General features: G+C 39.2%; 1 protein-coding gene across 1 annotated transcript in view; it reads left to right on the top strand.

Annotated features, from left to right (window-relative positions):
* The first annotated feature begins 12439 nt into the window (after window positions 1-12439).
* SPEF2 (sperm flagellar 2) overlaps window positions 12440-26232 on the top strand; it is a 137855-nt gene continuing 124062 nt past the window's right edge. The window contains exons 1-5 of the mRNA XM_059695098.1: window positions 12440-12579; window positions 14837-14974; window positions 24718-24898; window positions 25017-25068; window positions 25376-25478. Of these exons, the coding sequence (XP_059551081.1) occupies window positions 12440-12579; window positions 14837-14974; window positions 24718-24898; window positions 25017-25068; window positions 25376-25478 (614 nt within the window). The remainder of the gene's footprint in view (window positions 12580-14836; window positions 14975-24717; window positions 24899-25016; window positions 25069-25375; window positions 25479-26232) is intronic.

Here is a 26232-nt window from a genome sequence, read left to right as displayed (position 1 = left end):
TTTTCTCTGGATTTTAGGTTCATCTATGTCCTAGTTTTTCTTCTTAGTTACAGAGGAAACTACTTGAAGCAGTGGTTCTCAAATTTTTGGTCTCAGAACCTCTTTAAATTCTTAAATATTATAAAGAGATTTTCTTTATGTAAATTAGTATCGATCAATATTTACCACATTTAAAATTAAAATGGAGAATTTTTCAAATATTCACTGAGTAACTTATTTTAATAATAATAATAAATCCATGACATATTAACATAAATATCATGTCTTTATGCAAAGTACATGTTCAAAGACAAAAGCATTTTGTGGGAAGAGTGGCATCGTTTTGCATTTTTGCAAATGTCTTTAATCTTTGGCTTATGAGCAGACAGCTAGATTCTCATATATCCTTCCCTATTCAATCTGCTATGACAGCACATGTCACATAGCTTCTGGGAAACTACACTGCACATGCATAGGAAAATAAGAGTGACAAGGCAAATAATGTCTTAGTGTTAATAGGATCATAGTTTTGACTTTACAGACCCCCTGGAAGGGTCTCAGACAACAGGTGGAGAACCCTTGCTTTAGAGAGAGCAGGTTGGAGAGAAAGAAAAGAGAAAAAGTGCTTTCTCCACTATCCTGTCCCAAGCTCTCATTCATCTTCTTTGCAATGTCCTAGGGAAAAGATGAAGAGAAAACTAAGAAAGACTTTTCTACATTATGAGCAAAAATGCACTGTGACCTTTTGCTCTAACTTTGAAAAAAGAAGGCATTTTTAAAATTTATTTTTTACTTGTAAGGGAAAGGAAAGAGCCTGTCTTACTTTTCTTTCAGACCAGAATCTCCTTGGGTACCTGAACCTGATATTGATTTGACAAGAAGGTGATCAGTCAATGTTCCCTAGGACAAGTTGCCTAGCAACTTGGAACATCTATAACATGCCTTAAAAAAGAGTTATAAAATTTCCAGAGAAAAAGTATTCCAAAGAGAGAAAAGGTTTTTGCTTTGAGTGCTTGGAATTTACTCAGGAACTATTTGTGAACACACTGAAAGGGAATAGCAGGAGAGTAGCAAGAGAGCTGACTTCAATCTGAACTTCACACTGCTACTTTTATGACAATTACTACTAGAAATATATATATATCTCTATAAATTGTCCCTGCAGGAGTTTGACCAGGAGACCAGGAGTTTGATTGCTCACTATGATGTGTGCTGACCACTAGGGGGCGGCACAGAACAAAGGCTCCAGCAAGCAGCTGGAAGGCCCCGATGGGATCTGATCACCGGCCAGGCCTAGGGTCCCTACCCATGCACGAATTTCATGCACCATGCCTCTAGTAATAATAATAATGAAAATGATGATGTCATGCGCTATGTAGACCTAATTTGATAGTTTCCAGGTCCACGAACAAGCACATTAAAGCAGTCTTCAAGTTGAATTTTATGTTAGGCACAGTGTTGCCTCCCCAGGGCCCTGGAAAAGTAGAAACCTGAAAAGATAGATGGATTTTTCAAACTCCTCATTTTACATATTAAGTAATCAAAATCTAGAAGGGTGAAGTGACTTGCCACAAAAGACACAATATGTAGTCACTTAAAGAAAAAGAACTGGAGGACAAATCTCTAAACCCTAAATAGTTAAAAAAATAAATCAGAGGTACCCGGTTTATTTATTTATACAAGGTAGACATGAACTTCCTCACCATTTATGTTTACTAAATAAATAAAATGAATATTTGAAAATACCAAAAAAATAAATTAAAGTATCCAGTAAAAATGTGTAAAAGGAATTTATAAATTTTCTACATCCTCATGTGTATTACACTGGATGCATGGACCTCACTTCAGGAAATACTAGGAAATACTGCTCTGAGGAAAGATGGCTATATGTTATATAAAGTTCATAGCACCTTATTTTTTTTCAAAGTTCTAGAAATTAGGTGATCATGGATCATTTCAGTAGGAGTATCTCAAATCAACTTAAAACAGTTCTTTAACATAGCAGGAGGTTGCAGGAGATCAGAATATTCCACCCCAAAATATGCCATTTTGCCATAAAGATTATTTTGAGCTTCAAAGCAATAGAAAAAGCATACACAGGATGAGCTCTCTGCTGTCCCACTATAGGCCAGAAGACATCATACATTCCCCTAGTGAAGGTGGTCTCCCTCTCCCCTTCCCTCCCTTTCCCTTCATACCAGGAAGGGAAAACCCCCTAATCGCCAGAGGTAAGACTGCCTCCCCCCCCCCCCCCCCCCCCCGCCAAAGAGTCTACATCACAAACATTTCACTGGGAAATGAGGGCTAGAGAGGCAGAATAATAATAATACAGATGGTAATGTTCTTGGGGACAGTGCCCAGGTGAGCAAATATAAAACTCCAGCGTGAGATGCCAAGTTTGTTTCAATGCAGTTACTGACTTCTTTGTGTTCTTTAAAAATAACTTTTAATCCCAATGTCTGCATGATCACATTTAACCTGTATCTCTTCAGGATCTGAGTTCTAGAAAATGTGTTCACGTAGTTTTCAAATGCCTCAGCACTCAGCCCAGATTGTACTGGAACCTCCCACATAGCTGGGAAATGTTATTTCTAATCTCCTAGCCCTCTTGAACCCAAAAGCCTTTTCATTTTTCTGTTTTTCCATGATGTCCCTATCTTTTATCTACCCATTATCAAAGGACCCTCAACCATAATCTAAGCATTTACCAGTCACATCAAATCATCATTTTTTTGTAGGTTGGAGGGGCGGGGAGTAAGGAGCAACTTTCAGTGTTTGTCACATGAGATGCATAATCCTAATGTTATTTAGGCTCTTGGAAGAACATCATCAAACGAACTTTAGCACCAATCTAGTGCTACTGGTTCAAGTTCACAAAAAACCTTCCTCATTCTGGTGTTTTGTTCCAAAGAAAATATTGGCTGCAGAGGGAAATGTAACTTCCAACCATTTTTTTTTTTTTTTTAGTATAGCTTTTAAAGTTCTCATTCTTCTGAGGTAGTATCTTACTACAGTAATATGCTAGAGCATTTATATTTATATGTGTTATCTAACACCAATGCATCTTCTAATTCCAACACTTTCTCCTTATGTGCAATGGAGGCACAAGTCTTTTAAACAGCCTATAATGTTGCTTTTTTTTTATAGCCAACCAAGTTATTCCACTATCCCTTCCTATAAGCTTTATGTCTGCGATTTTACCCTAATGATTAAATTGCTAACGAAAATGGAACTGCATATATTAAAGCTCAAATTTACAAATGTTTAAAGCTAAAGCCTTTTCAGTATTAGTTCTTCAAATAAGCTACAGCATTAAATTATCTTCTTTAGTGCTTTCCTGAAATTCAAGTTAATTGCAAGAAAATAGTGCCATGTCTATAGAAGTATTAAATCATAGTTAAATCAACAAAAGGGACATGTTAGAGTATTTTATAGGAATGTGATTTTATTATAACTTTATTATAAGTGCATGATCCAAATACTTATACCAAATACCAAATCGAAAGACATCTGAAGTTTTCCGTATTCTTTTGTTAGAATAAGTTTTCCTTATTCAAATTGGTGTCCTTTTTGAAATGTCTGACATGTATGATTGACAGAGGGTAGCACATTAGCTCCCATGCTTGGCTTCAAGATCAAATAGCCCAGATGCTGTGGATCACAGAGATATTTTTCTTCACTCTACTTTATTTTTCTTTTCTTTCTCTCTTTCCTTCCTTTGCTTCCTCCTCCTCCTCCACCTCCTTTTCCTCCCCCTCCTCCTCCTCCTCCTCCTCCTCCTCCTCCTCCTTCTCCCTTTTCTTGTACTCACCCCTCCTCTTCCTTTGCTCCCTCCTCCTCCTCTTCCCTTTCTCAGACTCAGAAGTTTAATTTGGTTAAATCCAGAAATGAAGTCAGCTCAGTCATCTCTAGATACTAAATTGCCAACGGAGTACATGACTGACATTTTTACCAAAAGGAAATTACCCATATCAGGCTTTTCCATCTTTGGACTCATCCCTCACTAGTTATTTCCATAATCTGAGTAAGGTATGTAAGAAAAAGACCAAGTCCCCATCATATTGTAATTGTGTGAATTGAAAAAAAGAATAGCTTTTCCCTCCATCTGGTTTTTGACTTTCACCTCTTTTGTCACATCTTTCACTCTTTCATTTGTGACTGCAATGGAATAAAAGCTGTATTAGAGCGCTGATCATCAAGTCTTTCTGCCCATTCCCCATCAGAGATTTTTTTGCCTCCCTTCCTACCCCACGCCCCATGGAGTCATTCATGATACTTCAAAATGGATATCAATTCTGAACATCTTAAAAGTACATCTTATTCAGAACTTCCTTGATTTTTCTCTTACGTAGAACAACTGGCCCCCAGATTTTATCCTAAAGGTTAGACTTAACCTTCTGTCAATTTGGGGTGGAAGGAAAACTGATCTCTCCACTCCCACCTTCCCCTTATCAGTCCCTCTTCCATTTCTGGGACAGTGATCTCTTTCACTATACCCAGCTGGTCTACAAGCCCCTTCCCCCCACTCCTGCCAATCACTCGTAAGATATTAACAGGTAACTATCTTGTAAGTGAAATAAGTTGTAAAATCTGACCTCCAATCTCCAATGGTCTTCAAGTTGATTAGACGGCTCTGATTTCCAAAAACTTTATAGGCTCAAAGGAAAGCAGCATTGGAGTTAAATGACAGGCGTTGGGTTTCTATTTTATAGGGATTTCTCATATAATGATGCTTCATTCTGCTTCCAAATACTCATGTCTTTTCAACCTGCGCTAGAAATAAGCACAGTGATTTGCTCTTCCACTTTTTGTGTAATGTTTGATACATATGCACATATATAAATATATTTATATATCTATATTATAAAAGGCCAGTAGCCATAATGCTGTAACGCTGAAACAACAAAAAGACCAGTCACCAGGAGGTGCATGGAGCACCTCTTGGTCCCTCCCCACAGCCTGCGAGCCACTTGCAGCATTAGGGCGGGGCGTGTGGCTCACACTGCGCGGCTTGGTCCCTCCCTCATGGCCCACAGCTTCCTATTGCAACAAGGTGGGGGGCTGGCTGGTAGGAGGGGCGGTGGGCGTGGTGGGGCGTGCGCAGTGGGCAGGGCCATGTGACTTCACACACTGGGCCTCCGGTATGGATATATATGTCAAAGAATGCAATATGGAGGTTGCTCAGGGCTAGTAAGGGAAGTTAAATATATACCTTCTTTTGCCTGTGATTTCCTGATACAGAATATTTCCATTATTTGACTTGCAAATTATTTAAATGTATACCCTGTGGACTTGTCCTCATGAACCTTTTTGTTAGAATAAAAATTCTACCTTGACTAATAAGATAAAGGTACTTTCTAAGTAATAGAATTTACTGTAATTATTGGTCACCACATCATTGCTATTTTAGCATATATTATACTCATTAATTTCCTGGTAGCTGTCAAAATCTTGCCCTGTCTTTGGGGATGCACTAAGTATGTTTAATAGAGATTATTTGGTGAGGCTAGCAGGAATTTAATATAAAAAGAAATCCATCTGGTAGATATATCAAATTAATAGTACTTGAACATTGAGTTCCCCTTTTCAAAAACTAATTAGGCATAAAAAATCAAGTTTTTTAACAAATACAGATGCATTTTCATTATAATTTCATAACAGGTTGCCTTTGTCACATCTGAGTGATTTAGAATCAATAAAACTTTTGAAGCCCTGTTATTAACTTGATGAAATACAGCGCTTGATGACTAAGTAAGGAAACTGAAGCTAACTTCATGTTTCCCTTAGATGTTTGGAACTCTTTTGGGTACAGCTTGATTCAGTCAGTCTTCTCAAACTTTCACCTATTTTGTCACAAAAGAGGATTTGATCATTTAATCACATGCTCAGATCAGATATGTAGGAATGTGATATGGAAGTTGCTAGTATCCAAAGCAAATACAGATCTTACTTTGGATTTGACTTCCTGATACAATTCAAGACAGCATGATTTAAAGCACCAGATTAGTGCTACAAGAATTTAGCAATGTCAAAGAGGTCACATGATCTGAAGGAAAACTTATTCTTCTTGAGGACTTGACTTATCAAGGGCCATTCTCTCCTATATTGCGGAATTCTCAAGTGAAATTTGGTTCTATAGGTTCTATAGAAAAAGGCCTCCTATTATAGTTTCTATTAAAGTTTATAAATCACCATCTCCAATAAAAATATTTCCTTAAAAATCTAACTATTTTTCCCTAGCCTGTTTGCTCAGTGGATAGAGCATTGGCCCACAGACCAAAGGGTCCCAGGTTCGATTCCAGTCAAGGACATGTACCTTGGTTGCAGGTCCCCCTGCCCTGGTTGGATTCCTTGCAGAAGGTAACCAATCAATGTGTCTCTCACATTGATGTTTCTCTCTGTCTCTCCCTCTCCCTTCCACTCTCTCTAAAAATCAATGAAAAATATGCTTGGGTGAGGATTAACATAACAAACAAACAAAATCTAACTATAGCCCAGCCAGCATGGCTCAGTGGTTGAGCATCAACCTATGAACCAGATCACAGTTAGATTCCCAGTCAGAGCACATGCCTGGAGCATGCAGAAGGCAGCCAGTAGATCAATGATACTCTATCATCATCGATGTTTCTATCTCTCTCTCCCTCTCCCTTCCTCTCTGAAATCAACAAAAAAACTAATTAAAAAATCTAACTATATTTATTCTTTCAGAGGGCAAAGAAAGATAGGTGGTACCCTGAAAGAAGAAATTGGCATAGGCTGAAGAAGTCACATACAGATACTTTGCCCTCACATGTACACACACACGCATGCACACACACACATGCACACACACACTCCAGTGGGGAAGGAAGGGCTGCAAGTATCATGGAGCTTAAAGTGGTACAGCCTAGGTATTGGGTTCTGGGACAGAGTGTGATGATAATAGGTCCACTCTATCAAGACATTCACAAGACTATTATGACCTACGGGGGATTTTCATAAAGCCTATTTTTCAGTTTAAAGGACTGTTCATTTTCACATTTTGTGCTTCTTACTTCTTTTGGTGTGAATTGTTCTTTCTTATGTGAAATGATGGCCAGAGAAGTATAGATTTGTTTTTATGTTCTTACTTAAAAGACAAAACAACTGTGCAGCCTTACATTGGCTTTCAAATTTGCTTTTGGAATATTGCCAGCTGATCAAACTCAAGAGTTTAGAAATTGCTACTCAACATGAATCATACACACTCCCTTCATTCTAGCGGAATAAAAGCAATTGCCATTCTGGTTTCATAAACCATTCTATAGAAATGTAGTTTTATGGTACTGCTCTGGCCATTCAAAGACACTATCTCCACCCTATCCATTAAAAACAAACGAACAAAAAAATCCCCTAAAAATAAATAATCAAGAAGGAATGTGATTATAGTATAGCTTATTTCATCAAGTAGATATATGGCTAAAATGCTCCCAAAATATATGTTTTATTTTACCTCTAATATCATATTCCTTATAAAATTAGTATTTGTGATTTTCCTTGAAATAAAAAATATAACAATTCAGTAAACTTTTTTTGTAATCCAATGGCTACATTATGAAATGGTAATTTCTTCTATAACATGTGTAAAGGAACTAATGAAAAATTAAAAATGTGAACAGATGAAGTTTGAAAAATTAATGAGAACTTAACTGAATATAACACAATGCATCATAATGAAAATACAGTTCATGGTAGGAAGAAATATGAGAATAACTTTCTTCATATGATTTTGAAATCATCAAGGAGTCAATATAATCTTCTACAGTATCTTTGGCTTTAATTGTTTTACCACGTAGTTGAACAATCAGCCTTCAAAAGCTGCTTCCTTCCAAGGTAGGTAGTAAATATATATTGCTGAGTATATTGTTTTCTAAATATCAATTTGTTAATCTGGTCAATACAGTGTTTTTCAAGTTTTCTATATCATTAATAAACATTTTATCTAGTTTATCAATTATTGAGAGTGAAGTGTTAAAATCTCCAATTATAGTTTTATAAACTTTTAAGTTTATGTAATTTTAATTTTCCTTTAGTTCTGTAGGGTTTTGCTTCTGTTATTCAGGTGTATAACAAATAAGATTATTATATATATTCTTAGTGCTTTTCTTTAATATTAGTAATACTCCTATCATGAAATCAACTTTGTCAGGAATCTATATTGCTACTTAAACGTTGTAGTTTACATAATGTGTTTTTCCAAAATTTAACTTATCTGTGTCTTTTATATTTAAAGTGCATTTCTTTTAAGCAGTATATAGTTGGGTTTTGCTTTTTAAAAAATCCAGTTTGATAATCTATGCATTTTAACTGAAGTGTTCGGTTAATTTATACACAATGAAATTATTGGTGGCAGTTGAATTTAAAACTATCATTATTTTATTTGTCCCATTTTTTTCTTATTCCTTTTTTTACTCCTTTCTTGCATTCTGTTGGCTTCAGTATATGTTTTCAGTAATTTCTTTACCAGACCTTCAGCTATATCATTAAAAAAATTTTAGTGGGTTGCTTTAGGGATTAAATATGTAACCAGAACTTGTTGGTATGTACCTTAAAAATATTATATAGGAGCATTCAAGATCTTGCTTCCAAGCATGTCATCAGTTTGGCTCAAATAAACTCTTTTTTATTTTTAATTTTTTTCTTTATTGATTAAAGTATTACATATGTGTCCTTAGGCCCCCCCCCCCCCCCGGCCCATTGTCCCCACACACACACCCCTACTTATGCCCTCACCCCCCGCCCCGGTCAAATAAACTCTTATAAAATTTGGAAAAATAGATTATATAGTACATTAGGTTATTTTAAAAAGTTTACAATAATACAATTATACTTAGTCCCCTCCTGTTCACTGTGTTATTCTTGGGATATATTTTATTTCTACATATGTCTTAAATACAAAAATATATTGTTATTATACATGCATTCATCAGTTTCTTTTAAAAAACAGAGGAAATGAGAAAAAAGTCTTTCATATTAATTCACATGTTTCCCATTTCCAGTGTTCTTCCTTCTATTATGTTGAGACTAGAGGCCTGGTGCACGAAATTCATGCATGGGTAGGGTCCCTAGGTGATTAGGACCAATTGGGGCCTTCCTTTGTTCTGCGCTGCCCCCCTGGGGGTCAGTACACATCATAGAGAGAGATTGAACTGCCAGTCTTCCGGTCGAACTCCCAAGGGGACACTTTGCATATTAGCCATATATATATATATATATATATACACACACACACACACACACACACACACACACACACACACTCTAGAGGCCCATTGTACAAATTCATGCACCAGTGGGGACCCTCAGTCTGACCTGTGGGATCGGACTGAAACTGGCTCTCCAACATCCCCCGAGGGGTCCCGGATTGTGAGAGGGCATAGGCCAGGCTGAGGGACCCCACTGGTGCACGACTGGGGCTGGGGAGAGCTGCAGGAGGTTGGCCAACTGGGGAGGGACAGCGGGAAGGCTCAAGGGCGTGTCTGACCCATCTCACTCAGTTCTGATCAACCAGACCCCAGCAGCAAGCAAACATACTGGTCAGAGTGTCTGCCCCCTGGTAGTTAGTGCATGTCATAGAGACTGGTCAACCAGTTGACTGTCTGACCCTGGTGGTGAGTGCACATCATAGTGAGTGGTTGAGCAGCTTTGGCATATCATTAGCATATTATGCTTTGATTGGTTGAACGGCTGACCGGTTGACCAGACACTTAGCATATTAGGCTATTATTATATAGGATAGATGAGTTATCATCTGGTATTATTTTCCTTAAACTTGAAGAGTTTGTTTTAATGATCTCATGATGTAGGTCTGCTAGCATCAAACTTCTTTAGCCTTTGTTATCTAAAAATGCTTTTATTTTGCCCTTATTGTTGAGGAACTTTTTTTGCTGGATATGGAATTATAGATGTAATGCTTCTTCAATAATCTAAAAATATTCTATTTTCCTCTGGTTTGCATTGTTTCTTATACCACCAGTTGTCATTTTCATTGTTCTCCTATATGCAACCTATGTTTTTTCTCTTTGTACTTTTTAAGGTATTCTCTTAATCTTCATCGTTATGCATTTGACAACATGACAATTTGACAATGAGCTTATGCATAGTTTTTTCTGTTTGGGTTTGTTTGAAAGATATATATGTATATATTTTTTTAAATCAAATTCAGAAAATGTTTGGCCATTGTGTCTTCGAAGATTTTTTTCTACTCCAATATCTCTTTCATCTTATTTTAGATCTTCAATTACACAAGATATTGTTCTTTAAGTCATGGAGCTCTGTTTATTTTTTTCAGACTTTTTACTCTTTATGTTGTTTGGATAGTTTCTAGTGTCCTACTTCAAGTTCATTATTTCTTCCACAGTCTCTATTTTACTGTAAGTCATCCAATGAATTCTACATTTTAATCAAAAGAGTTTTCAGATATAGACCTTCCATCAGTTTTTGGGGTTTTTATAAAATAGATTTATTTTACGGCTGGGTTTCCAGATCTGTCCACATATTACATCCATATTTTAATTTACATCCTTAAAATATTTATAACATTTTGTATAGCTGTTGTCTTTGTTTTCAAATTTTATTTTGACTGCTTTAGATCTGGGCATGTGAAAATTTGTTCTAGTTTCTGGGTATGTAAAAATGAAAAGCAATCCATGTATTAAGATATCCAAGACTCTACTGGTGCATCTTACCCACTGGAGTTGAGATGAAAAGGCTGTCAACAAAATTTTACAAAAGTAATTTGACTTGAATTAAAGAGTAGACTTTGGTACAACTGGTCATAAAAATACAGACAGGAATTAGCATGGTATGTTGTTATTCCTGATGGAATGTGTAAAATTGGAGATTCACAGAGAAAAATAGAATCAGATTATGGAATGTCTGAAAAGTTTGGCATATACTTTTATAGAAAATAAGAAACCACTGACATTTTATAAGGTATGAGGAATAGCACAATAAAGGAAAATCGTTCTACTGATTTTCCTTTTTGTGATCTATCCTGTACTCAGAAACACAGGCTAGATCGTTGTCTACATAGGAAACATTGGAAGCATAAAAACAAAAGATTCCCATCAAAAGTCGAAGTACAGTGGATATGGACTTTTTTTTTACGAGTTAGTAATTCAACAAGACCCTATTCCCTGGAAAATATATATAAATGTTTTTAGAGAGTAACTGCAGCAGAGTTAGTTGTAAAATTTGGCATTCATAAAAATCCAGTTTTCCATAAAGCATAATCCATGAGAAAGATAAAATTGCAGGCCTATCTGCACAAGCACACTATTGCTATAGGAACAATTTGATCACAGTCAGCAAAAAAAGGAGTGTTTACTGGTAATGTTAATTTTGTGCTGAGGCGGGAACAAGACATGAATTTAGGGCTTTACGTTTGTGATACTAACGTGTGGTTTGGCTTCTCTGAAAACTTCAGTATGGGAAAATAAGAAATTAGAGCAAGAATTCTGATAAATGAACTTGGGTTACTCTTTCTTAGGTATAGAATATATGACTCACTTTTTATCACATGGCACCAAGCGTATTGTTTTATTAACTTGATTTTGTTTCAAATCCGATTGTTCTCTATGATTGAAAATTTAAGTGTTTGTCTGCGAAAGACACAAGCCATATATAAGACAAATCCCATGAACCTGGAAAATAAGACAAATAGTAGAAAGGGTCATATCTGCTTTAGCATAAAAGACTCCAAGAATTTTGAAACTGTCACCGTGCTATTGTTATTTGCCATAAATAACAAGATACAGCGTTATCTCTGAGAGCCTAAATTAATGCTCTTTGAAAAAGTGTTGAGAAACATGTTAGAAGATTGCAAAACCGAGTTGTTGGCCAAGCTGTGGGTGGTTGGTAAGATCAGGTGTGGAGTATGAACGTTAAAAGGAAAGGACTTACTCTTAGCATTCAGAAGGGTGAAGGGATTGGAAAGATGGAGGGAGAAGGAAGGTTTTAAGAAGGTGGTGACTGATGAGCTAGACCTGGAGGACAGGCAGTGCTGGCTGAGATAGGGAATTCAACTCTCTAAAATGTTTTGAGAGATAAATATTTAATGAACTTTTGTTTTCTGGTCAGATTTTTCTTCCAGGTAATTATTTTTGTATTGCATTTTGACAAAGACTCTCCCTGTGCTGAAACCTGAGGCCAGGCACCTCTCCCCTCCTGTAAAACCCCAGGGGTCTCTTGAACAGTCTTCCCTACCCGCCAATCTCAGGTCCTGGGGAGCATCTTGCGCCTGCGCACATCGCAGTCATACCCGCCAGAAGGGGGCAGGCCAGGATTTTCTTTCCTCCGCGCCTGGGTTCGGTCACCCCTCTTCTCCTAGCCTGTTGCTGAGCTCCGCTTCCTTAGCAACGGGTTGCCCTTGGCAACAGGAGGACGCGAACAGGTAGGCTTGGTTTCCCCGCCGCTGGCCGTCGGAGGCCCAGGCTGAACCATGTCGGAGATCTTGTGCGAGTGGCTCAACCAAGAGGTGAAGACGTCCCAGACCGTGAGTGAGTGTCACAGCCCCGGAGAGCGGGGTAGGGCCGAGCGGGGCCCCGCCGATGGAAGGCGGGGCTGGCGCGAGCTGCGCAGGTGGGGCGCCTGTGCAGCGGCCCCCTCTTCGTTCCCCCCCAGACATGGCCAGGCTCCCCCCAGCCCCACGGTGCCATCCCTGGCCTGCTGTGTTGGCAAGCCCACGAAATGTGTGTGCTCCTGGATCCTTAGCAGTACCTTCTCTGAGTGTGTTGCCTCCATTGTAAAGTAAACTCCAGGCATCCTCCCCATACACTGCCATCAGGTGTGAGTTAATGCAGAACATGTTGACATGTACATACTTCGCAGGTTCGGCCCCAAATTTACAGACATTAGCTGACGACTGTTTACTCTTGCCCAAAGCTAACTTTATTCTAACCTGACTTCATTCCCAGCCATGCAGTCGCCACCCAAAGTCTCTAAATCTCACAGAGGCGGCTGTACATGCTGGCATCTGCGGTGAGAGCCAAGGAATCCCAGCTCAGCACCATGGTCCCTCTCAGCATCTTTCTGTTGTTTCAAAAACAGGCGTTTGTTTTCCAGCTGGGATTGTTTTGGCTCAAGGCAAGAGGTTCTCAGCCCAAACCATTTCAGGCTGTTTTCCCAGAAACACCCTTGCATAACACCAACTTGCTACCTCTCATTGAACACTTAGGCACTTACATCGGACCCTGTGCTAAGCCCTTTATGTCGATTTTCTTATTTAATCCTAAAAACAAACAAACAAACAAACAAACAAACAAACAAACAAAAAATCCTAAGAGACATTGTCCCAGGTGTACCGATGAGTAAAAGGGGCTGATAGAGCATAGAGATTTGCTCAGGGTCGCACAGCTAGAATTCGAAGCTAGATCTTTGACTTGTGCTCCTGGGCACTACCTTGTACAACTTTATATGTAGGGAATATATTTTTAAATAACCCAGCTCCCCCAAATTTATTCATGTGAGCTCCTTTTATAGGAATCATTGTTCAATTTGAAGTCACAAGAAATACAGAGACTCATCCACCGAGGCCTGTTGTAACTTCACAGGCCATAACCTAATTGCTCGATGGTTAGGTGCCAGCTGTAGACTTATTAGCATTTGTTTAGAAGTGATTCTGTCTTTATGTTACTTGCTGGGACGAAGAGAACAGGAGAAAGAATGCCACAGGAGTGCATGTGCTTCCTTGACGAGGTTGAATAATGGTTCAGTCATTTTTCAGAGGCAGCTACAGTCCGTTGATTTCTGGATCATTCTGAAAGGCAGAAGTCGATTTGGATAAAGCACGTTATTGACCTCTGTGTTGCCTGGACTGCCCTGAATATCAGCTGTAAAGAAAAAGAATTCCAATGATCCTTAACTGAGAAACCTCCCTCCTCTTACCGGAGGGAGGTTTCTGGAGTCACTAGGAATTGTGAAGTCCCAACATATGAAGATTCACATCTATGTTACCAAAGCTAAGGATCTTCAGTGAGTTACATGTAACCCGGCCATTTCCCCTAGAAAATGGTGCTCAGATGTGTATGTTAATGAAATGTCTTAGAAGACACAAAAGTTGCTCAACACAAAATGACACCTGAAATTCAAGCAATTATTTTCATAATGAAAAACAAGTAATGTAATGTTACTAAAGAATTTGCTGTAAAAAATGTTAAGGACACTCCATTATTTTCAAAAATAAACATTGGCTCTGCTTTACAAAACTCTTATGAATTCATCATAGGAGGAAACTAGCATCAGAATATTCTCCACAAAAAAAGTGAACATTCTTAATAATTGAGTAGAAACCTTTGAATTCCATGTACTGTACCAGTCAGATCCTTTGTAAAGATGGATGTACAAGATAGTCCATGCAAAATCTTTTGGATTCTGGGTGTGGCTATGTTGAAAATTTTGCAGTATCCAAAATAGAAATAATAATCTCTAGGTCTCCATTTTATACCTAAAGTAAGAATAAGAATTGCTATGTAGTTGGGAGGGTATTAAATGAGGTTGCAAATGAAAAATACCTACCACAGTTCTTAATATCTACTACATTAAGATATTGAAAATATATATTATCTCAACAACTCTTCTGTCTCTCACTTTATGTTAATGCTTAGTACGGTGCCTGTCATGTGGTGGCATTTAGTAAATAATTGTTTATTACCTGAAAGTCTGTGAGGGAGGCAAGAGTATAGGCTGAATCTTATGGATTTGTTCATCTTGAGAAGGTCACCCTGGAAACATTGACCCTCAGCTTTGTGAGTTCAGAAGCTGTTTTATTATTTTAAGCAAGTTCTTGGGAATTGTGTCCTACTAACTGAAATCGCATTTTCCTGATTTTATAAACCAGGGGACCAATTTATCATGAGGAAATGATAGCAGAACAACTGATCCTGGCAGTTGAGCAGTGCACCATCTTAATGGGCAGGTGCACTCGGGAGAAGAGCAAATTTATAGATCAGATTGCTCACCGACAATCAGAAATTAGGTATTATCAAAAGAGCTCTCAAATTAAGCTAATATTTGATTTGTTTTACTTATCTGCTCCACAGATATTGTATCTACATAGTTGTGACAGGTTAGATTAGATTAGGTTAGATTCTATGAGTCAGATTCCTGCCTTCCTGTCCTCCTATTTCTCCTCCCCCTTCCTCCTCCTCTTCTTCTTTCTCCTCCTCCCCTTCCTCCTCTTTCCCACCAGCACAGGAAAAACTCTACTCTACTTTTCCAGTGTCACTACTACTACAAAAGTTTCTGAAATTACAATATTTGTCTATTCTTTCATTGCAGCAAATCTCTATTCTTAATAAGGTTAATTAATATATCCAAAGATTATAGTTTACATGATATGTAAAAAAATTTAAATAGATACAGTTATGAGATAGGCTGTTAATTTTTTTCTATAAGTGAGTTTCCATAGGTGGCTAATTTTGTTCTTTCATATTAAATCTTAGTAATTTTTGTTTTAGAGAGTGACATTTTTTACTATTTGCATTCTTTACTTGAGTCTCCTTGTGCACTACCCAGACTTTGTTGATTACGTCTTATGTCAAGACCTTTTCAAAAGTATCAAATTTTATTTTTTAAAAGGAGCTATTAAAATATTTTTATAGACTATTTATACACATTTTATAATATACTAGAGGCCTGGGTGCATGAATTCATGCACCGGTGGAGTCCCTCAGCCTAGCCTGCACCCTCTTGCAATCCGGGATCCCTCAGGGGTTGTCGGACTGCCGGTTTTGGCCTATCCCTGCAGGGCCTATGGGGATGGGGCTGAAACCAGCATTCCGACATTCCCTGAGGGATGTACCAGTGTGTGAAGCAGCAGGTGGCTGGGAAGGAGTCTGAGCCGGGGCCGGGTGCCTCGCAGCTCCCACTCATCCCAGCCCGCTGCACCTACTGCTGCCACCTCCACTTGCTGCTTGGTAGTGTTGCCAAGGAGGCAGGAAAGGTTCCTGCCCTGTAGCTGCGCTCGCCAGTGGTGAGCCTGGCTTGGCTGAGCAGCACTCCCGCTGTGGGAGTGCACTGACCACCAGGAGGCAGCTCTTGCATTGAGCATCATAGCGGTCACTTTTAGCTTATATATATATATATATATATATATATATATATATATATATATATATATATATAGATTGTGGTGATTATTATTGGCCTATGATGACCTTACCATATCAAAGATTCATAGAACTTGAGATCTGAAAAGGAATCTCAGACATCATGTAATTCTTCTTTGGCATATAAGATAATAAAATAAGTTTAGAGATTTGTTTAGGGTTATACAGCTTGGTAGTAGAAAGTTAGCAGTAGATTCTGAGTCTGCTGACTTTGAATTCATTCCTCTTATAATCTGGTGTCACTAAACCACACATTTTTCTCATGCTTCACCCCTCAGAGTCATTAGGAAATATATTGCTCCTCACATAATACCACAGATTTTGATACTTTGTGGCTAGCTCAGCAGCATTTCCCTTCATTAAAACTTGGCTTCTTTGGACTACATATTAAGACAGCAAATCTAGTAACAGAAGGCTGTTGCGTAAATCAGTTTCAAAATTTTAAGATAGGAAGTTTCAAGAAAAGAATGTCGCCCGAAATTTAAACCATGAAAGGAGGTTATAATAACACAGAGATTGCATTTTGAACAGTAAATCTTGGGAAATATGATCAAGTCTTCAAAGGAGAAGATTGGCCACCCTATTCTTACACTGGAGGAAAATAAATGGCCAGTCTCCTCTATACAAGACCGCAGTATACACCTGTAGTTGAACAAAGTCAGATTTATTGTCCGGTTGACAGCTGTGGGGCATCTCAGTGAGAGGGTGTGAGAAAGGATTTAAAGCATTTGTACTTGCGTTAGGTGTTTCTGAGGAGCGTTCAAGGAAGTGGTGCTTTGCTCTGAGTTCCATACTGTCAGAAGCATAGGCATCTGTATGGCAGGGCACCTTCATAAATCTTATCCAGGAAGTGGAGAGAATAAAGTGCCACAAAGTCACGACTGGTAAAAAAGCAGCAACATGCCTGGCCGGTGTGGCTCAGTGGTTGAGCGTCGACCCATGAACCAGGAGGTCACTGGTCAGGGCACATGCCTGGGTTTCAGGCTTGATCCCCAGTGGTGGGTATGCAGGAGGCAGCTGATTAGTGATTCTTTCTCATCATTGATCTCTCTCTCTTTCTCTGTCCCCTTCTCCCTTCCTTTCTCTGAAATCAATAAAAACATTTAAAAAAAAAAAAAGCAGCAACCCCTCATAATGGGAAGATTAGTGGATGTTTGGTCATTATTGTGTTTTGGACAACTTTGTTTTTGTCTGAGTACAAACATGATTACAGAGGGATTTTGTTCTCGTCTTGATCCATCAGCGTCTCAGAGTGGCCTTGTCTGGCGTTGGTGTGCTGTGAACCTGATTATGTTTGGCCAGAGAATGCCAAGGCCTGGCCCTGAGGGCCAGCCAGTGCCTAGGAACACCAAGGCCTGATGAGGCCAGGCCGGTTCCCCGTCTTCAGCAGCTGCTCTTCTCTCTCTTAACTAAAAGTAAACTTGCTTGACTTTTTAAATGTGATTGATAATGCAGGCGGGAACATTGCTCTTCTATTACAGGAAGAGTGAAGGCCATTGAGCATAGAATGGATGGCCTACACATGCTTATGCACACGTCCAACACCCACATGTCTCTTTATTCATTTGGTGGCGAACCTTGACCGGAAATGCTGTGATGCTATGTTTAGTCTTTATTTCTCCCATTCCGATGTTTCACTGTGGAAATCAACTGTGTTTTGATTGCACGTGTTTTTGGTTAGAGTGTTAGAGCTTATCTGGCCTTACGTGTCGGCCTGTATCTTAATTTAAAAGACAATGTCAAATATTTGCTCTCTGAGTACTGAATCACCTTTCATTTTTTCATTTTTTCAAATATATTTTATTGATTTTTTCACAGAGAGGAAGGGAGAGAGATAGTTAGAAACATTGATGAGAGAAAAACATCGATCTGCTGCCTCCTGCACATCTCCCACTGGGAATGTGCCCACAACCAAGGCACATGCCCTTGACCGGAATCAAACCTGGGACCTTTCAGTCCGCAGGCTGACACTCTATCCACTGAGCCAAACCGGTTTCGGCTGAATCACCTTTTAGGTAAGAATGTACTGTAGTCATTGAGGATCTATTATTGAGCTTCTGAATTAACTAATTTTTTTTTTTTTATTGCTTAAAGTATTACAAAGGGTATTACATATGTATCCATTTTATCCCCCCGCCCTAGACAGTCCCCTAGCCTCCCCTATCACCCAGTGTCTTATGTCCATTGGTTATGCTTATATGCATGCATACAAGTCCTTTAGTTGATCTCTTACCCCCCTACCTCCTGCCCCCCAACCCTCCCCGGCCTTCCCGCTGCAGTTTGACAATCTGTTTGAGGCAGCTCTGCCTCTGTATCTATTATTGTTCAAAAGTTTATAATGGTCTCTATTGTCCATGAATGAGTGAGATCATGTGGTATTTTTCCTTTATTGACTGGCTTATTTCACTTAGCATAATGCTCTCCAGTTCCATCCATGACGTTGCAAATGGTACGAGTTCCTTCCTTTTTACAGCAGCATAGTATTCCATCGTGTAGATGTACCACAGTTTTCTAATCCATTCATCTACTGATGGGCACTTAGGCTGTTTCCAGATCTTAGCTATGGTGAATTGTGCTGCTATGAACATAGGGGTGCATATATCCTTTCTGATTGGTGTTTCTGGTTTCTTGGGATATATTCCTAGAAGTGGGATCACAGGGTCAAATGGGAGTTCCATTTTCAGTTTTTTAAGGAAACTCCATACTGTCTTCCATAGTGGCTGCACCAGTCTGCATTCCCACCAGCAGTGCACAAGTGTTCCTTTTTCTCCACATCCTCTCCAGCACTTGTCGTTTGTTGATTTGTTGATGATAGCCAGTCTGACAGGTGTGAGATGGTACCTCATTGCTGTTTTGATTTGCATCTCTCGGATGATTAGTGACTTTGAGCATGTTTTCATATGTCTCTTGGCTTTCTGGATGTCCTCTTTTGAAAGGTGTCTATTTAGGTCCTTTGCCCATTTTTTGATTGGATTGTTTATCTTTCTTTTGTTAAGTTGTATGAGTTCCCTATAAATTTTGGAGATTAGGCCCTTATCAGATATGTCATTGGCAAATATGTTTTCCCACACAGTGGGTTTTCTCGTTGTTTTGTTGATGGTTTCTTTTGCTGTGCAGAAGCTTTTTATTTTGATGTAGTCCCATTTGTTCATTTTTTCTTTAGTTTCAAGTGCCCTAGGAGCTGTATCAGTGAAGAAATTGCTTCGGCATATGTCTGAGATTTTGTTGCCTTTGGATTCTTCTAGAATTTTTATGGTTTCCCGTCGTACATTTAAGTCCTTTATCCATTTTGAGTTTATTTTTGTGTATGGTGTAAGTTGGTGGTCTAGTTTCATTTTCTTGCATATATCTGTCCAATTTTCCCAGCACCATTTATTGAAGAGACTATCTTGGCTCCATTGTATGTTCTTGCCTCCTTTGTCAAATATTAATTGAGCATATTGGTTCGGGCCGATTTCTGGGGTCTCTATTCTATTCCATTGATCTATATGCCTATTCTTGTGCCAGTACCAGGCAGTTTTGAGAACAGTGGCTTTGTAATACAACTTGATATCTGGTATTGAGATCCCACCTACTTTGTTCTTTTTCAGGATTGCTGCAGCTATTCGGGGTCTTTTTTTATTCCAGATGAATTTTTGGAGAGTTCGTTCTAGATCTGTGAAGTATGCCGTTGGTATTTTAATGGGAAGTGCGTTGAATTTATAGATTGCTTTGGGTAGTATGGACATTTTAATGATGTTGATTCTACCAATCCATGAACACGGTATGTTCTTCCATCTGTTTATGTCTTCCTCTATATCTTTTTTCAACGTCCTGTAGTTTTCTGAGTAGAGGTCTTTTACCTCTTTAGTTAAGTTTATTCCTAGGTAGCTTAGTTTTTTCGGTGCAATGGTAAACGGGATTGTTTTTATAATCTCTCTTTCTGAAAGTTCACTATTGGTGTATAGAAATGCCTCAGATTTCTTGGGGTTAATTTTGTATCCTGCTACATTGCCAAATTCATGTATTAAGTCTAGTAGCTTTTTGATGGAATCTCTAGGGTTTTGTATGTATAATATCATGTCGTCTGCAAATAAGGACAGTTTTACTTCCTCTTTTCCAATTTGGATGCCTTTTATTTCTTCTTCTTGCCGAATTGCAATGGCTAACACTTCCAGTACTATGTTGAACAGGAGTGGTGAGAGGGGGCATCCCTGTCTTGTTCCTGTTCTTAGGGGAAATGGTGTTAGTTTTTGTCCGTTGAGTATGATGTTGGCTGTGGGCCTGTCATATATGGCTTTTATTATGTTGAGGTATGATCCTTCTACTCCCACCTTGCTGAGAGTTTTTATCAAAAATGGGTGTTGAATTTTGTCAAATGCTTTTTCTGCATCAATTGATATGACCATGTGGTTTTTTTCTTTCAATTTGTTTATGTGATGTATCATGTTTATTGATTTGCGGATATTGTACCATCCTTGCATCCCTGGGATAAATCCTACTTGGTCATGGTGTATGATCTTTCTGATGTACTGCTCGATCCGATTTGCTAAGATTTTGTTGAGGATTTTGGCATCTATGTTCATGAGGGATATTGGCCTGTAATTCTCTTTCATTGTGTTGTCTTTACCTGGTTTTGGTATTAGGGTGATGCTGGCTTCATAGAATGAGCTTGAAAGTGTTCCTTCCTCTTGAATTTTTTGTAGTAGTCTGAGGAGGATAGGTTTTAGTTCTTCCTTGGATGTTTGGTAAAACTCCCCTGTGAAGCCGTCTGGTCCTGGGCTTTTGTTTGATGGAAGCTTTTTGATGACTGCTTCAATTTCTTCCATAGTTATTGGCCTGTTGAGATTTTTAGATTCTTCCTGATTGAGTTTTGGAATGTTGTATTTTTCTAGGAATTTGTCCATTTCCTCCATGTTGTCTAGTTTGTGGGAGTAGAGCTGTCCATAGTATTTTTTAACAATCATTTGTATTTCTGTGGGGTCTGTTGTTATTTCGCCTCTATCGTTTCTGATTTTATTTATTTGGGTCCTCTCTCTCTGCTTCTTGGTGAGTCTGGCTAGAGGTTTGTCAATCTTGTTTATCCTTTCAAAGAACCAGCTCTTGGTTTCATTGATTTTCTGTATTGTTTTTTTGGTCTCTATGTCATTTATTTCTGCTCTAATCTTTATTATCTCCTTCCTTCTGCTCACTCTGGGGTTTTCTTGTTGCTCTCTTTCTAATTCTTTGAGTTGTAGAGTTAGATGATTTACTACCATTTTTTCTTGTTTTTTGAGATAGGCCTGTAGAGCTATAAACTTCCCTCTCAGGACTGCTTTCATTGTGTCCCATAGGTTTTGGATTGTTGTGTTTTCATTGTCATTAGTTTCCAGGATGTTTTTAATTTCTTCTTTGATCTCATTGGTAACCCAATCAATATTTAATAACATGCTATTCAGCTTCCAGGTGTTTGAGTATTTTGGGTTGTTTTTATTGTAGTTTATTTCTAGTATTATGCCATCGTGGTCTGCGAAGATGCTTTTTATGATTTCAATCTTCTTGAATTTGGGGATACTTTGCTTGTGACCCAATATGTGGTCTATTTTTGAAGATGTACCATGAGCACCTGAGAAGAACGTATATTCCCTGGCTTTGGGGTGAAGTGTTCTGAAGATGTCTATTAAGTCCATCTGATCTAGTGAGTCATTTAGGATTGCTGTATCTTTGCTGGTTGTTTGTCTATAGGACTTATCCAGTGCTGTCAATGGTGTATTAAAGTCCCCTACTATGATTGTATTGTTGTCGATCTCTCCTTTGATATCTTCCAGGAGTTTTTTTATGAATTTGGGTGCTCCTACATTGGGTGCTGAATTAACTAATTAATATAACCTGTTATCTTAAATTAGGAGGCAGTAAGAATAACAAAAACTGTCACTGAGCATTTTACGACATGCCGGGAATAGCACTAAGCACTTTGCATGCGATATCTCATTTAATTCTCAGACCAACTCTCCTGAGGTAGAGATGCCCAAAGGCCAGTGGCCTCTAAATGAGCAAGGACTCAAAGCCAGAGAATCTGCCTCCCCTCATGGCCGCTTTGGAGTGTAGAGGCCTGCTTCTTCCCGTGCTTTCTCTGGCTCAGGGCCCTTCCCATGGAGAAGCACAGGGACGATCGCCCCCGCGGTCCTGGCCTAATACACACCTTTCACGAAGGCCCACTTCACAGCTCTTAGCAAAATACACTTTAGTGCTGGGGATGGGTTACATGGCCTGGAAGATTGGAGGCACGGTGAGTTGCTGCCGACCAGGCTTATCCCGGATGGAAAGCATATCAGAGCTCAGCAAGAAGCCCCTGCCTGGCTCCCAGGGGTTAGTTATTGCTCATATTCTTCACTGCTCCTTGTCCTAGAATCAACCCGCCTCTTCTTTCCCGCAGGAAATGCCAATTGTTAGTGCAAATTCACTTATAGAGGGGGCTGTCAAGAAATTATTCATGATATTCAGGAACACGTACTGGGAGGAAAAATATGATAAACCAAAGGGGCGAAATAAACTTTCCTTTGATTTTGCTTTTTCCCTATTGTTTCTCTCTTCCCACCCCTCTCTCTGACTTCTTACCTGTCTTCTCATACTTTTTAATCTATATATTCCTAAAATATATATATTAGGAATTCTGATATATATATATTTGATAACTTTCTTTTCTTGCATAATTCCTTGCATGTATTCTTCTTTTTTCTTTATTTTTTTCTACACTTCTTTCCTTTGTTGCTTTTATTGACTGCTATAGTTTTTCACTCTTCATTCTGTTTTTGGTCTGGGTGGCACGCAGTAAAATCTGCAGTGTCCTATGCATGCAAAACTGCACATAGATTTTTTTTGTAATTGTTTATTTGTAGTGAACTCCTTGACAATGAAATAATAAGTGTTTATTGTTCTCCTTTGACCTTTATACCCATAAATGCCTCTATTTTACCCATATCAGAATTTCATTATTAATACGACATGCCAACTCAAAGGAAGTGGGTTATGGTTTTATTTTCCTAGTGACCTTTTGGTAGCAGTTGGCTGCAGACTGTTTGCCTCCCCTTTGAGAGTGATGGAATCAGACACAGTTATCCCCCAGTTATTCATGAGCTAGACTTTAGTATTCAGTCAGCATGAACAGCAGGCCCAGTGCAAAATCCAGAGGGAAGGAGAAGACGAATGAGACCCTCGGAATGCAACATAGCTCCTGAGTGCAAAGCTATGGTCTTTAGACTATCACTAGGAATCCATAGTCTGACAATGGCTCTTTGTCCAGTGGCTCTTCAGAAAACCAAGAGAAGAATGGGGATGGGCTAGGGAAGATAGAAGGGAAACAAGCAGAGAGAAGGAAGCAACCGACAGAAGAGGGGCAAGGCACATCCGGAGCAGCCCAGATGGCACAGTGAGGGCAGTGGTGGCAGTTGAGACCAGGGCACAGCAGAGGTGGCCAGCAATGGGGGGTCTTCAAGGAGAGGGGAAAGCAGCTGTGACTTGGGAGGAGGAGGTGGTGGCACACCTCTGCCCTTTGGAGGTGGAGACAGCCATTTGGATTTCAGTTGCTTCAAACAACTATTACTGTGTGATGCCAGAAGACATGGCCAATAGATGCTAATGCTAGACAGCTCTGGAGCTCATCCTGAGTGAATGGAATCGGTGGGAATCATTGACACCATTGTTTATCTATTTTATTATTATACTTGAGACCCAGTGCACGAAATTGTGTATGGGTAGGGTCCCTAGGCCCGGCGGGCAATCAGGGCCCACTGGGGCCTTGCAGCTGCCGGCTGGGCCTCCCTTCCCTGGCTGCCAGCTACTGGCCTGGGGCCTTCCTTCATTCTGCACCATTCCCTGGTGGTCAGCGCACATCATAGCGAGTGATTGGTCTCTCAGTCGAATTCCTGCAGGGACAATTTGCATATTAGGCTTTTATATATATATATAGATGGTTCAACCTAAATATTGGAGTATTATTAAGAGTATAAAATATACAAAAATTAGGAAGACTTTGGGCAAAATTGTGGGCTAGTGTCATATATGCAAGAATCTTATTCCTGTGATAACGTGTCATGTTCTGAATGAGGTCTCTGGGCTGTGGCCTTTATGGAACAACTGGCTTTGCCCCACTGCAACCTCACACCAAGCATCAGATCGACAAATTCAACATTTCTTCATATTCCATTTGCCACCTGATTATCAGTCAAATAGATAAAAGAGGACAATCTGGCACAAATGAGTTTATGATACTACAATGACATATAATATTTTGACTGCTATTGCTTAAAAGACCCTTAAAGAAACATGTTGAAGATGTCTGCAGGATTTTGAAATCATTTGAGAGATGATGGCAGTGTCCTATGATAATATAATGTATGTATCAATTTTATACATCACCCTTGAATACCATGTAACCCTATATCCTTTACTTCATAAGAAAAATACAAGTGAACCCAAACTAAGGACATTTCTAAAGAAAGAAATTCTGTTTAACACTTTAATTTTCTTTTCTCTGCACTTATCATTAGATGCCTCCTATCTGGCAGGCGTTGTACTAAGCGATTCTTACCATTACCTCTAATCTTTAAAATAGGTCTCCAAGATAGGTGTAGATATGTCCTGTCTGTTCTAGAGATGAGAAACTCAGGAAGTGCATTGCTACTAAGGGGCAGAGCCAAGATGTCCACATCCGTGTCTCTGGCTCCAAAGCCTGCTTTCCTCTCTCCGTCGTTACACAGAACAACTGGACCCGAGTCGCCTTCCGTAGCACCAAGGAGAAGCTTGACTGTGTCCAGTTGGCTGTATTTAAGAAGGTGCAGATGGTTTTGTGAAATGTCCATTATAAAAAGGTTAAAATTAAGTCTTCATTTTGTTTTAGAAAGTTATATTGTACCTTGCTTGGTCAGAATACTGTGCTATCACCACCCACAGGTTGTACTGATAACTAAGGAGCTACAGCGTGATTTTATAAAATACATGGAAGGTTTGTTTTTAAATATAAGGTGATGAATTTTACTGGTTGTGTTTTAATTTGGTCAGAAGTTGTCTTTCCTTTCAAAATTTCATATGTCACTGAGTATTCATATATGTTTATGCAGGAGTTTTTAGAAGACATCTACCGTTAAACTTCAATCTTTTTATTTGCTTATTAAAATAATATTTCTAGAATTAATTTTATGGAATTTTGAGTTCAAATTAAATGATGGAGTTTCACTCTATAAATAAATAATTAAAATATATAGACTTTCTGTGCAACATATTGATTTTTTAATCTCTGTGCTTAAATTCAGGCCCCAAGTCCTTTGCAAAGGCATTTTCCAGTGGCTATCTCATTGGAGAAGTTCTGCACAAATTTGAACTCCAGGATGACTTTTCAGAATTTTCCCAAAGCAAGTGAGTCAGATGATTTCTTACTTAAAAAGGGGGTCAATTCCTCTGGCATCTGCATGGTTTTAGCCTCCAACAGTAACTTTTAAGAATCATCAATCCCAAGATCCCTTTAAAAGCCTAAACCGAGCAAGAACACCTTTGGTGTGGAACTTGTCTCTTCCTCCTGCATTTATAACGTGCAAAATTGCAATTTTTCCTCCTCCTCATCGCTTGTTTATTGCCTGTCTTATCGCAGCCATCCGAGTGGCTCCGGGCAAACGTGTAGTGACATGAACCACCATTACAGTGTCATACAGAGTCCTGCTCCCAGATCGCCCGTGCTGCCTGTGCATCCCGCCCACCTCAACCGTGGGCAGCCACTGATCTTTTTACTGTCTCCATGTTTTTGCCCTCTCTAGCGTGTCCTCTACCTGCAATCATATAGTGTGCGGCCTTTGGAGATTGGCTTCTTTCACTGACTAATATGTACGTAAGGTGCCCCGACAGCTTTTCATGGCTTGAGAGCCCATTTCTTCTAAGCGATGAATAACATCCCGCTGTCTTCCTGTCTCGCAGTTTGTGTATCCATTCACCTGCAGAAGGGCATCGTGGTTGCTCCCAAGAGTTGGCAGTTATGAATAAAGCCTCTGGAAACACCCACAGGCGGGGTTTTGTGTGGACAGACAGTTTCAGTTCTTTTGAGTAGACACCAAGGAGCAAAATTGCTGGATTGTAAGGCTCTTGCTTCTTTTTACATATTTTTGAGGAGCTTTAAATC

The sequence above is a fragment of the Myotis daubentonii genome, chromosome 4 (genome assembly GCF_963259705.1).
Source record: "Myotis daubentonii chromosome 4, mMyoDau2.1, whole genome shotgun sequence".
NCBI lineage: Eukaryota > Metazoa > Chordata > Mammalia > Chiroptera > Vespertilionidae > Myotis > Myotis daubentonii.
Note: the sequence above shows the minus strand (reverse complement) of the source record. Positions and strands in the feature narration are given on the sequence as shown.